Genomic DNA, 14262 nt, shown 5'->3' with positions numbered 1-14262 from the left:
TGCTATTCCCCCTTCAAAACAACATTTTTGTAAAAACCGGTCACCTTCCTTCAAAATCTATCTCCTCTGAGCGCGTTTGTCGTTTAGGCTTCAAACTAACACAGGAGAGAGATTGAACCCTTGTGTATAAAAGTATAGAACAGATTTTTAATACCTGCTCCGGTTTTGATTTTATGACCCTTCAAAGACCTGCTGCACTGATGCTGCTGCGCTGCTGTTTTTTTTAAGATGGCTGCTCAAAAGCAGGAAGCACCAACATGCCCACACAATGCAGACAAGGTAGGTACACTAGACAAAAGTCTTGGAACACTTCAGACTAAAAGTAGACAAAAGTATTGGGACACTTAGGATTAGCACCTGCCAAATACGCGGGCCCGACCAATGCTGCTTGCAGCTTTAATTTGACTTGTTTTGGAAAGTCTTGACAAGCCAAATATTCTTGTTCTATTGGCAGATCATTTTGCTTAGTTCAAATAAAATACCCCTCAATTATTTTTTGAAGACTGACTGTTTGCAGTGTGTGTGGTAGCAGCTGCTCTGATCACCAACCTGACGGCAAAGATGCGGCTGAGGTCGTCCATCACGCTGTTGAGTTTGTTCTGGAGCTCCTTCAGGAAGTCACTGGCTTCCAGATTGAGCTAGGGATTATTACAGTAGACTATTATCCAAATTGACATGAGAACAAACGGTCCATGGATGCTACTTACATCTTTGCCTCCCATTGCCTCAAACATCTTCTCCAGCTGAACTCGGAGCTGCTGGATGTTATTGATAATGATGCATGGCTGCGGACAGAAAAAGACATCTTCTTTTCATCTCTCTGCTGCCAGTTGGGGCCGTGATCAGTCCACACTATTGGCTTCTTTGGCAAAAACAATCAGGAAAAGCTGGAGTTCTGACTAATGAAATCCTCCTCTGAGGCTGTGGTCTCTCTGGGAGTGCTGCCTCCAACATTCAGCTAATTACACAGCCCTAATTCACTTCAAACACCGCAGAGCAGCCACGGCAATTACACTTGCAGAAAGAGGTCATTTGTTACTCAACAAGCACAACACTAGATGAGATCTGTACGTCAACCTTCTACTGCAGTCATACCTCAGTTGAGCTAACTTAACTTTGGAGATATGTACCGTCTCTCCGCTTTTGCTTATGCATGATGAGGATGACAAGTATTTGTGTTTGCCATTCATTACCGCACGGACAAAAGATGGAAATCAGCCACTGTCAGTATAAACTGTCCCTGTTTTGAAAATTAAGTCCAAAGTGAAAAAAAATGTTTTATTGTCACACGGGGGTCGCAACTTTATGCGGGGTCGTTCTCCCGGGATGCAGACGGACAACTCCTTACAAAGCGTGAAGGTAGGAGATGATTTATTGCTCATAAATCATCCACTGTATTTACAAACAGACAAAAAGGAAACAAAAGGGATGCGTGCCGATCGCACAAGAAGCTAAGGCAAAAACTTAGAATAGGAATCATGAGCTAGAAAAGAAGAATAGCAACGTATACCAAAGTGTTGCATTCAGCAAACAATGAAGCCAGAGCGAGTGTGGCGAGCAAGGTGAATAAATAGCTCTCTGATTAGTGGTGAGCGTGCCGACCACTAACCAGAGGCAGCTCAACCCAATTAATCCCCAAGGAAACCAAAACACTGGTTGTCAACTCTGGATTGGCAGACCAGGGTGGTGGTTCCTCTCTTTAAGAAGGGGAACCGGAGGGTGTGTTCCAACTATCGTGGGATCACACTCCTCAGCCTTCCCGGTAAGGTCTATTCAGGTGTACTGGAGAGGAGGCTACGCCGGATAGTCCAACCTCGGATTCAGGAGGAACAGTGTGGTTTTCGTCCTGGTCGTGGAACTGTGGACCAGCTCTATCTATACTCTCGGCAGGGTCCTTGAGGGTGCATGGGAGTTTGCCCAACCAGTCTACATGTGCTTTGTGGACTTGGAGAAGGCATTCGACCGTGTACCCCGGGAAGTCCTGTGGGGAGTGCTCAGAGAGTATGGGGTAACGGACTGTCTTATTGTGGCAGTTCGCTCCCTGTATAATCAGTGTCAGAGCTTGGTCCGCATTGCCGGCAGTAAGTCGGACACGTTTCCAGTCAGGGTTGGACTCCGCCAAGGCTGCCCTTTGTCACCGATTCTGTTCATAACCTTTATGGACAGAATTTCTAGGCGCAGTCAGGGCGTTGAGGGGATCTGGTTTGGTGGCTGCAGGATTAGGTCTCTGCTATTTGCAGATGATGTGGTCCTGATGGCTTCCTCCGGCCAAGATATTCAGCTCTCACTGGATCGGTTCGCAGCCGAGTGTGAAGCGACTGGGATGGGAATCAGCACCTCCAAGTCCGAGTCCATGGTTCTCTCCCGGAAAAGGGTGGAGTGCCATCTCCGGGTTGGGGAGGAGATCTTGCCCCAAGTGGAGGAGTTCAAGTACCTCGGAGTCTTGTTCACGAGTGAGGGGAGAGTGGATCGTGAGATCGACAGGCGGATCGGTGCGGCGTCTTCAGTAATGCGGACGCTGTATCGATCCGTTGTGGTGAAGAAAGAGCTGAGCCGGAAGGCAAAGCTCTCGATTTACCGGTCGGTCTACGTTCCCATCCTCACCTATGGTCATGAGCTTTGGGTTATGACTGAAAGGACAAGATCACGGGTACAAGCGGCCAAAATGAGTTTCCTCCGCCGAGTGGCGGGGCTCTCCCTTAGAGATAGGGTGAGAAGCTCTGTCATTCGGGGGGAGCTCAAAGTAAAGCCGCTGCTCCTCCACATCGAGAGGAGCCAGATGAGGTGGTTCGGGCATCTGGTCAGGATGCCACCCGAACGCCTCCCTAGGAAGGTGTTTCGGGCACGTCCGACTGGTAGGAGGCCACGGGGAAGACCCAGGACACGCTTGGAAGACTATCTCTCCCAGCTGGCCTGGGAACGCCTCGGGATCCCCCGGGAGGAGCTGGACCAAGTGGCTGGGGAGAGGGAAGTCTGGGCTTCCCTGCTTAAGCTGCTGCCCCCGCGACCCGACCTCGGATAAGCGGAAGAAGATGGATGGATGGATGGACGGAAACCAAAACAAACCCAGAGGTGCACAAAACAGGAACTAAGGGAGTCCAAAACTAACAGAACATAACTGAACAAAACACGGATCATGACATTTATTCAACAGTGGACGTGCGCAGAGATCGACACAATCCAACTTTTGGAACTAGGAAAGTTAACGGAAGACCAAATCAGAGAAAGTAACCATTACAAATACGTCCTTGTGTCAGTCCGCACCGCACAAACTGCAGCCAGCCTCCGCGGCATGCCACAACAAGCATCTCAGCGACCGGCATTTATCCATAAAAATATTGGGGAACTGCGGATGCTGTGTTTGAAGTGTTTTGAAAGGTAAATGGGTTATACCTGCATAGCTTTTCTACCTTTAAGCGCTTTGACACTATTTCCACATTCACACGCCCTAACCACCACCCATCAGGAGCAAGGGTGAAGTGTCTTGCTCAAGGACACAACGGACGTGACAAGGATGGGGGAAGCTGGGGATCGAACCAGGAACACTCAAGTGGCTGACTCAACAAACTGGGCAGTCAAGCATTGCATGTCAACTCTGACCTGTCACTCAAATAAATCCATGTGCAACATGAACAGCAATTTCTTAGTTCCTTAGTTTTTATATTGTTTTTTTTTTTTTTCAGTCATTGGCGGAGCTAAGGATAATATTTGAATATTGTTTTTATTATTGTTGTTCAGCACTTTGGAAACATTTCTATTGTTTAAATGTGCTAACAAATAAAGTGGATGAGTATGTGACAGTGTTGGCAGAGTCCAGCAGAGGAACAAGCGAGCAGCTCTGTGAAAACAAGTCGGACTCGGCAATAGAGATGTCCGATAATGGCTTTTTTGCCGATATCCGATATGCGGATATTGTCCAACTCTTAATTACTGATTCCGATATCAACCGATACAGATATATACAGTTGTGGAATTAACACGTTATTATGCCTAATTTTGTTGTGATGCCCCGCTGGATGGGGGTAGGGGGTAGGGAGTAGCGGGGGGTGTATATTGTAGTGTCCCGGAAGAGTTAGTGCTGCAAGGGTTTCTGGGTATTTGTTCTGTTGTGTTTATGTTGTGTTACGGTGCGGATGTTCTCCCCAAATGTGTTTGTCATTCTTGTTTGGTGTGGGTTCACAGTGTGGCGCATATTTATAACAGTGTTAATCCAATCCACTTTAGTCATTTAAACAACAAAATGTTTCCAAAGTGCTGCACAACAATATTAAAAACAATTAAAAACAATATAAAATAAATATGATTAAAAACGATTTTAAAGGGTAAAACCAATTAAAACAGTAAATATAAATAAACATTTTAAAAACACAGAGGAGCACACAACTCACGTAGTGTTAAAAGCCAAAGAATAAAAGTGGGTCTTAAGACAAGACTTAAAAGAGTCCACTGTGGGAGCAGTTTGAACATGGAGGGGCAGAATGTTCCAGAGCTTAGGGCCGACCACAGAGAAGGCCCTGTCTCCCCTGGATTTAAGTCTGGTCTTGGGCACCACGAGCTGGAGCTGGCTCTCGGACCTCAGAGCGCGTGCAGGATTGTAAGTTTGGATGAGGTCTGAGATATACTGAGGTGCCAGTCCATGTAAAGCTTTAAAAGCAAACAGCAAGGTTTTAAAATCAATTGTAAAATGAACAGGGAGCCAGTGCAAACTCTCAAGGATTGTGGTTATATGCTGGCGTCTCCTGGCCCCTGTTAAAAGACGCGCTGCCGCATTCTGGACTAACTGCAACCGGGAGAGAGCTTTCTGGTTAATGCCAGCATAAAGTGCATTGCAGTAGTCCAGGCCACTTGAAATAAAAGCATGCACCACTTGTTCAAAAAGGTTCAAAGATAAAAATGGTTTTACCTTTGCTAAAAGACAAAGATGATGAAAAACAGGATTTTAAAAGGCCATTGACTTGTTTGTCAAGTTTAAAATGTCTGTCTATAGTGACGCCAAGGCTGCTGACTTTGGGACGCACATCATTTTGCAATGGTCCCAAGTCAGTGAGGGCCGCACCAAAAACTAACATTTCCGTTTTTCCCTCATTCATTATTAAAAGATTCTGTGCTAACCAAGCCTTGACGTGGCATAGACAGTTGAGAAGGAGTGTCAGGGGGCCGTGGCCTTTTGAAATCGGCATATAAATTTGGCAGTCGTCTGCATAAAAGTGATAATCAATCAATCAATCAATGTTTATTTATATAGCCCTAAATCACAAGTGTCTCAAAGGGCTGCACAAGCCACAACGACATCCTCGGTACAGAGCCCACATAAGGGCAAGGAAAAACTCACCCCAGTGGGACGTCGATGTGAATGACTATGAGAAACCTTGGAGAGGACCGCATATGTGGGTAACCACCCTCCCCCCCATCTAGGGGAGACCGAATGCAATGGATGTCGAGTGGGTCTGACATAATATTGTGAGAGTTATTGTGATAAGACACTCCATGCCTCTTAAAATTCTCTCCAAGAGGGAGGAGATATAGAGCGAACAGGATGGGGCCTAGAATAGATCCCTGGGGGACACCACAGTAAAGCAGAGCAGAAGAAGAGGTGGCGTCCCTCAGCCTGACAGAGAAGGACCTTTCTGACAGGTAGGATCTGAACCACTCTAATGCAGTCCCCCTGACACCCACACAGTCTCTCAGGCGATCTAAAAGAATTGTGTCAAAGGCAGCTGGAAGATCTAAAAGCACTAAAATGGCAAAGCTGCCAGAATCAGACATTAAAAGCAAATCATTAAAAACCTTTAAAAGTGCAGATTCAGTACTGAGCAAAGCTTTGCATCCAGACTGAAATGGATCTAAAGTGCTATTTTCATCTAAAAAAGGCTGCAGTTAAACTTGTTTATACGGCCACCCTCAGTGTGACCTGCATGGCTGTTGACCAAGTATGAATTGCATTCACTTGTGTGTGTGAAAAGCCGTAGATATTATGTAATTGGGCAGGCACGCAAAGGCAGTGCCTTTAAGGTTTATTGGCGCTCTGTACTTCTCTCTACGTCCGTGTACACAGCGGCCTTTTAAAAAGTTATACATTTTACTTTTTGAAACCGGTACCAATAATTTCCGATATCACATTTGAAACCATTTATCGACATCTTTACTCAGCAACACTGGACAGACAGAAACAGACCAATTACATAAAACTACTCTAGTTCTTTGTTAGCTGAATGTTTTTCAAACAATATGTCCCATCTAGAAGTAGTTTTTTCTTTTTACGTGTTTAGTAAACTTGTCATTGTGGTGTTTTGGGAGGGCCAAGCGCAGAATAAATTGGTTTCAATACATTTTGATGGGCGGGGCCGATTTAAGATAGGAGTGTTTTGAGTGACGAGCTCCGTCGTGGGACGCAATGTGCTCGTAAGTTGAGGGCTTCTCTCGTGGAGCTCAACAAGGAGTGGCCAAAAAAGTAGAAATGTGATGCGACGCCACCACAGCCAATATGTAATACATGCAGAAATAACATGTTGTCATTACAAATATGTAATATATGCAGAAATAACATGTTGTCATTACAAATATGTCATATATGCAGAAATAACATGTAGTCATTACAAATATGTAATATATGCAGAAATAACATGTTGTCATTACAAATATGTAATATATGCAGAAATAACATTACAAATATGTAATATATGCAGAAATAACATGTTGTCATTACAAATATGTAATATATGCAGAAATAACATTACAAATATGTAATATATGCAGAAATAACATGTCATTACAAATATGTAATATATGCAGAAATAACATGTTGTCATTACAAATATGTAATATATGCAGAAATAACATGTTGTCATTACAAATATGTCATATATGCAGAAATAATAAGTTGTCATTACAAATATGTAATATATGCAGAAATAATAAGTTGTCATTACAAATATGTCATATATGCAGAAATAACATGTTGTCATTACAAATATGTCATATATGCAGAAATAATAAGTTGTCATTACAAATATGTAATATATGCAGAAATAACATGTTGTCATTACAAATATGTCATATATGCAGAAATAATAAGTTGTCATTACAAATATGTAATATATGCAGAAATAACATGTTGTCATTACAAATATGTCATATATGCAGAAATAACATGTTGTCATTACAAATATGTCATATATGCAGAAATAATAAGTTGTCATTACAAATATGTCATATATGCAGAAATAACATGTTGTCATTACAAATATGTAATATATGCAGAAATAACATGTTGTCATTACAAATATGTCATATATGCAGAAATAACATGTAGTCATTACAAATATGTAATATATGCAGAAATAATAAGTTGTCATTACAAATATGTAATATATGCAGAAATAACATGTTGTCATTACAAATATGTCATATATGCAGAAATAATAAGTTGTCATTACAAATATGTAATATATGCAGAAATAATAAGTTGTCATTACAAATATGTCATATATGCAGAAATAACATGTTGTCATTACAAATATGTCATATATGCAGAAATAATAAGTTGTCATTACAAATATGTAATATATGCAGAAATAACATGTTGTCATTACAAATATGTCATATATGCAGAAATAATAAGTTGTCATTACAAATATGTAATATATGCAGAAATAACATGTTGTCATTACAAATATGTCATATATGCAGAAATAACATGTTGTCATTACAAATATGTCATATATGCAGAAATAATAAGTTGTCATTACAAATATGTCATATATGCAGAAATAACATGTTGTCATTACAAATATGTAATATATGCAGAAATAACATGTTGTCATTACAAATATGTCATATATGCAGAAATAACATGTTTGCATTGAGCAGGCTGCAATACTCACCACTTTCTCCTTCTTCACATGGTTTGGAAACTCCTTGGCTATGATGTCAGCATAAGACAACAAGACATTGCCAATGGTCTAAGGACACAAACAGATAGCATGAGCCCACACAGGGAATAATGCATGTTGCAGGTGAAGGTCACCTTGGCGAATCTCTTCATGTAGTTGCCAACAATCTGAGGGTCGGGACACTCCAGCTTGCGGATGATTTCGAAGCTCTGATTGAGCTGAGAGAAGACGTCCACAACAGAGCAGGAGAACAAAGCATGCTCGGAGGTGACCTGGAACTGTGGAAGAGGAAGAAAGAAGAGCACTCAATATAAGGACCCTCTCTCATCATTCATTGCCCTCAGTGCCACATGCGGCCTCTACTCAGACATGATCACAGGGTCCTGATGGGGGCCACTGCCCTCATTGAACAGTCCTGCATCTTCTACAACCTTTCACTGACACGCCACAGCACAAGCTCACAGCAACTGGAGCCAAAACACTCTCACACATCTGCAGCTGCATGTTGTGCTGGGATATTATCTCCAACATGCATGCATACAACATGATGCATCACACATGCATGCATACAACATGATACATCACACATGCATGCATACAACATGATGCATCACACATGCATGCATACAACATGATACATCACACATGCATGCATACAACATGATGCATCACACATGCATGCATACAACATGATGCATCACACATGCATGCATACAACATGATACATCACACATGCATGCATACAACATGATACATCACACATGCATGCATACAACATGATACATCACACATGCATGCATGCAACATGATACATCACACATGCATGCATACAACATGATACATCACACATGCATGCATACAACATGATACATCACACATGCATGCATACAACATGATACATCACACATGCATGTATACAATGATACATCACACACGCATGCATACAACATGATGCATCACACATGCATGCATACAACATGATGCATCACACATGCATGCATACAACATGATACATCACACATGCATGCATACAACATGATACATCACACATGCATGCATACAACATGATACATCAGACATGCATGCATACAACATGATACATCACACACGCATGCATACAACATGATACATCACAAGTTTCAGTTTCTCTATTCAACATGTTCAAAAAGGAGTAGGAAGAAGAGCTTATTTAATCCTACCCCTTTTCCTTTACATAAAAGTTGCTCACACTTTCGTTTACTTCCTGTTCTCAATAATAATTCACAATATACTCCATAAGTAATAATATTAAAAATAAATAAATAGTAAGTTATGTTTCATATGGTGAGATGAGTAAGATGATGTAGAAAATGAATGATGGATGAAATAAATTGAGAATGTTTATCTTCTTCTTTGTACTTTGTAAACACTTTAAGTGTGAAGAGTTTCTTGAAGTGGATCATATTAGTACATTGTTTATTCATCCATTCCATCATTTCATTCCACATACTGATATACTGAAGGTCTTAAGTGTTGTACGTGCGTACAAATGTTTTAAATTACATTTTTCTCTAAGATTATATTTCTCCTCTTTTGTTGAGAAGAATTGTTGTACATTCTTGGTTTGCAGGTTATAGTTTACATCATTTTAGATGTTTGATAATTCACTATGTGGTGGAATTTTGTATTAATTAAATAAATAAAGTGTTTGTATGTTGTCTATATCCAACATGATGTATTATTATTACTGATCTTTTTTGTGACACAGTTAGTGAATGAAGTGTACTTTTGTAGTTATTTCCCATATTTCTGCACAAGAAGTCAGATATGTAACACTAGTGAGCAGTAGACAATATGAAGTCATTTTTGGTCTCGAACATGTTTTGCTTTATTCTTTGTTGATGTGTTTCTTGCCAAATTATGTTGTGTATATTTTTATATGAGATTTCCAGTTCTCTTTATGATTAATCAATGTACCTAGAAATGTGGTTTCATTGACTCTTTCAATTTCTATTCCGTCTATTTGTGTTTGACTTTCTCTTCTACTGTTACCAAATAGCATTATTTTAGTTTCACTGAGATTTAAGGATGTTTTTGTCAAACCATCTTTTTAATGTGTTCATTTCTTCTGTTATTATTTGTATTATCTTCTGTGTGTTCTCTCCTGAACACGCAAATAAAACTAACTTGAAATCTTGTGTAACTTTACAGATGTCAGTTATGTAGAGATCAGTGACGTGCAGTCACTAGAAAGAAAGAAAAAAAATGTAAAAAAAAATAATAATAATTAAATTGTTATATGTATCCAGTGATTATACTATAAAGTTATTTTCCATTTAACTTCACCAGTTTTAGATTATTTTTATTCAAAATCGCTGAATTTTCACATTTGCCGTTCAAATACTGAGAAGAGACGGTGCGGTGAACAGCAGCCAGTTGAGGCACGTCACTCAGTGCCTCAACATGGATTGCGCAATGACTCGGCTAACTGCTGGCCTGCTGTGCAGTGAGACTGTATTGCTATATGAACTATATTATACATTTCCATAGTTTAGTTAGCTGAGGTATATAATGTACAGTGTATTTTGTCAACAACTGTATGTGTGTAACGTATTTCTTGTGCTGAGCAATCATAAAACGGCTGCAAAAGACGCACTGGCTGAGGCTCCAGTAGCCCCGCCTCCTGCACCCCCGCCGTAGAATTGTTATATCAACTAAAGCCCACACTTAAACTTTCCACGTGCAAGATTGAATCTATTTAAAAAAAATTATTTCATAAGAAGCCAAAAAGTGCAAAAACAATAATGTTGGTGTTGGAGGAGTTGTGAATGACTGCAAGGACACAACATTAGATACACCTGCAGACTGCAGGTGTACCTAATTCACAACTCCTCCAACACGAACATTATTGTTTGTGCACTTTTTGGCTTCTTATTAAATAACCTTTGTAACCTATTTTCATGGGCTTTCCTCTTTGTGATGTTAAGTTCCTGTTATGCGCTGTTATACAGTATATGCCTTGAGCTCTTATTTTGAAGGCGCTAAGAGCGGAAGTGATGTCACGTTGCGGAAGTTTTTGAAAGAATGTAAATAAAGTGGTCCTCGTGTAAACTGGAGCCTCCGTGTTTGTTATTTTGTAGTTTCATACAGTATAGGCCACATTTATAAACCCTCGGTTACACTTTTTTTAAATAGATTCAATCTTGCACGTGGAAAGTTGAAGTGAGGGCTTTAGTTGCGGCGCATGGACTTAATTTCTAAGTAAAGGTAAGACCATAATAACGTTTTTTTTAATTAAATGTGCTTTTTTGTGTGCTACAGTTTGTATGTGTAAAGTTAAAGTTAAGTTAAAGTACCAATGATTGTCACACACACACTAGGTGTAATGAAATGTGTCGTCTGCATTTGACCCATCCCCTTGATCACCCCCTGGGAGGTGAGGGGAGCAGTGGGCAGCAGCGGCGCCGCGCCCGGGAATCATTTTTGGTGATTTAACCCCCAATTCCAAGCCTTGATGCTGAGTGCCAAGCAGGGAAGAATGCTGGTATGAGCTTTTAAACATAACCCGTTAACTGCTGCCAATCAAATGGTGAATAAGATACTCTTTAGGGTTCATATGTTTGTAAATCTGACTGTGATGAAGTCAGTGCCTCACCAGCCATCAACCTCACCGCACGTCACTGGTAGAGATTGAACAACAATGTGTAGCACCAAATGGAGTGTGACGTATGCTCATGTGTCATAGCGAGTGTGCTGGAGCAAAAGTCTTTTCCTTCTCCATTTGCCTCTGGTAATTATTGGGTCTTCAATGTGCTGATTTAGTGAAGGACCTGAGTTTCTATGAGACATGCATGAATACATTAGTGTGAGTCTCATCTGAGCAGCTTTCACATTTCATTGCTGGCATGATGGCAAACTTTTATGTGGGCAGTTTGCAATACCAAAGTTGTTCAAATAGTAACTAGTGATAAACTATTATGGGAGTATGGCAGGGAACTTTACTATTGTGCCACTTGATACGTCATCATGTCTGTGCTAAGATGGTCAATGTGTTCTTGGTTGAAAATGGATTTTTAGAAAAGTTAATAGTGAAAATGGATGTACGCAGGCAGGGCTTTCATTTGAACTGCTGCTCTAAATGGGACAATGAAAAAGGAGGATTAGCTCCAAATTGTTCAGGACAAGCTAAAACCATCAGCCCGGAGGTTGGGTCTTGGGCGCAGTTGGGTGTTCCAACAGGACAACGACACGTCAAAAGTGGTAAAGGAACGGCTAAATTAGGCTAGAATGAAGGTTTTAGAATGGCCTTCCCAAAGTCCTGACTTAAAGGTGTGGACAATGCTGAAGAAACAAGTCCATGCCAGATAACCAACAGCTGAACTGCACCAATTTTGTCAAGAGAAGTGGTCAAAAATTCAAGCAGAAAAACAATTTCCTCATTTTCCCAAACGGCCCCCAGAAGCAGAAATCCATCGGTTTCTTTCCTTTGACTTTGACCTACGACCTTTGATATCCGTCATATATAATGAAATCGGCCTTCAGAATCCAGTTAACATCACACATGGCAGAGAATCCTGGGAGCATGACCTTGGGGCACCTATACCTGCCGGGCGGTGCAGAGAGGCTGTGAGCCTGCTTCATTCATGGTCTAATGTGCGAGGCATGAAGCTAAAATATACCCCGCCTGTACATTTACACATTTTGGCACAAGACTACTAACTGGAGAGTAAACCACTATGTCCACCACATTTGGAGATAATTGGACAAAGTGTGATGTGTCAAAATAAAGGATGCATAGCCTGCTATCATTTTCTATTTCATGTCCTATATGAAGTGTTTCGTGTCCAGCAATGTGAGGCAGTTTGCAACTTTAGGATGAAGTGCTTACCCCATCCTTTTTGTCCCTTTCCAGTGCGCCATGTAGAAAATCCCTTGACACTTCCTCGTTTTCATCCAGCCACATAATGACAAATGGCTCGAACCATCTGCAGTGTCAAGACAGGCCAGTTTTTGTCTTTTACTGTTAAAAATAGAAGTATTCTATAAATGTAGAATTACTTACGCTGGATATTCAGGAACATGTTTCTGGAACGTGGGCAGTTCCTTGCAGTACTCGTTATAAAGCCACTTCACCTTGAAGTGCAAGTTCATATAATCTGCACTTTTACAAAGCCGATGCTTCTCGTGCTCTAAGTAGCAGAAAAAGGAGGAAAGAAAAATGGTTTCGAGATGTTTTCCCCTGCCCCCCTATTGAGATGTCACTCACCTTCCATGGCGTACTTCATGTCTTGAGCAAACATATTCCACATAACCTCAGCACTGATCTTGCCCACATTCAGTTCCTGTGGAAACCTTCAGCAGATTACAAGTCACAGAGTTCAGTACAAAGACATCATGTGCTTGTCTAAAGACACACTTAAGGAGAGGAGAGACTCACTGATTAAGGCAAGGAGTGTAAGAGTTTTTATCTTCTTCTATAATGGACACAATCAGCGTGATGAGTTTGGACCAGAAGTCCAGGTTTTTCACGCTTGGACCCTGCTCATCTGGAGGCACCGCCTTTGACTGGGGAGAAGGAAACACGCTTGTAAACAAAGTGCCTTCCCCACAAACATGCCTAAAAAGCACACTGCAAAAAGTGAAATGTAAGTAAGATGAAATATGTCAAATAAGGCTGATATTTGCTTATTTTCCGTCTGATAAGATCATTCTTCTCACTAAGCAGATTTGATGTTAGAGTCTTTTACTTGTTTGAAGTGTTTTGCTCCTAAATGATGTCAGTAAGATATTACAGCTTGTTGCTGAGATGTGATGACCTACATCATACTTGCCAACCCTCTCGGATTTTCCGGGAGACTCCCGAAATTCAGCGCCTCTCCCGAAAACCTCCCGGGACAAATTTTCTCCCGGAAATCTCCCGAAATTCAGGCGGAGCTGGAGGCCACGCCCCCTCCAGCTCCATGCGGACCTGAGTGACGTGTTGACAGCCTGTTCACATGTCCGCTTTCCCACAATATAAACAGCTAATGATGGAGGGCGAGTTCTTGGTTTCTTATGTGGGTTTATTGTTAGGCAGTTTCATTAACGTCCTCCCAGCGCGGTAACAACACACAACAACAGCAGTCAAGTTTTCGTGTACCATAAAGCAGTTCGTCTGCCGTAAACAGCAATGTTGTGACACTTTTAAACAGGACAATACTGCCATCTACTGTACATGCATATGTGACCCACCCATAATGTGTCACATTTTTGTGTTGATTTATTTATTTTATTTTGTGGTTTGAATTCGTTTTTGGAGCTGTCATTCCACATTTATCAGTATTCACATTGGTCAGTAGGGGGCAGTAGGGCGTTTCTTCCCAATTGAATGCTATCACCTGCAGACCGGAAG

General features: G+C 41.2%; 1 protein-coding gene across 1 annotated transcript in view; it reads right to left on the bottom strand.

Moving 5' to 3' along the window:
* LOC133618388 (protein unc-13 homolog A-like) overlaps nt 1-14262 on the bottom strand; it is a 70583-nt gene that overhangs the window by 13302 nt on the left and 43019 nt on the right. The window contains exons 26-33 of the mRNA XM_061978694.2: nt 13309-13436; nt 13138-13223; nt 12934-13060; nt 12760-12856; nt 8027-8170; nt 7884-7961; nt 708-785; nt 550-638 (exon numbers count right to left, since the gene is read on the bottom strand). Of these exons, the coding sequence (XP_061834678.1) occupies nt 550-638; nt 708-785; nt 7884-7961; nt 8027-8170; nt 12760-12856; nt 12934-13060; nt 13138-13223; nt 13309-13436 (827 nt within the window). The remainder of the gene's footprint in view (nt 1-549; nt 639-707; nt 786-7883; nt 7962-8026; nt 8171-12759; nt 12857-12933; nt 13061-13137; nt 13224-13308; nt 13437-14262) is intronic.

Source organism: Nerophis lumbriciformis, linkage group LG19, assembly GCF_033978685.3.
Source record: "Nerophis lumbriciformis linkage group LG19, RoL_Nlum_v2.1, whole genome shotgun sequence".
Classification (NCBI taxonomy): Eukaryota; Metazoa; Chordata; class Actinopteri; order Syngnathiformes; family Syngnathidae; genus Nerophis; species Nerophis lumbriciformis.
The sequence above is the reverse complement of the archived record's forward strand: the minus strand, read 5'-3'. Positions and strand labels throughout refer to the sequence as shown.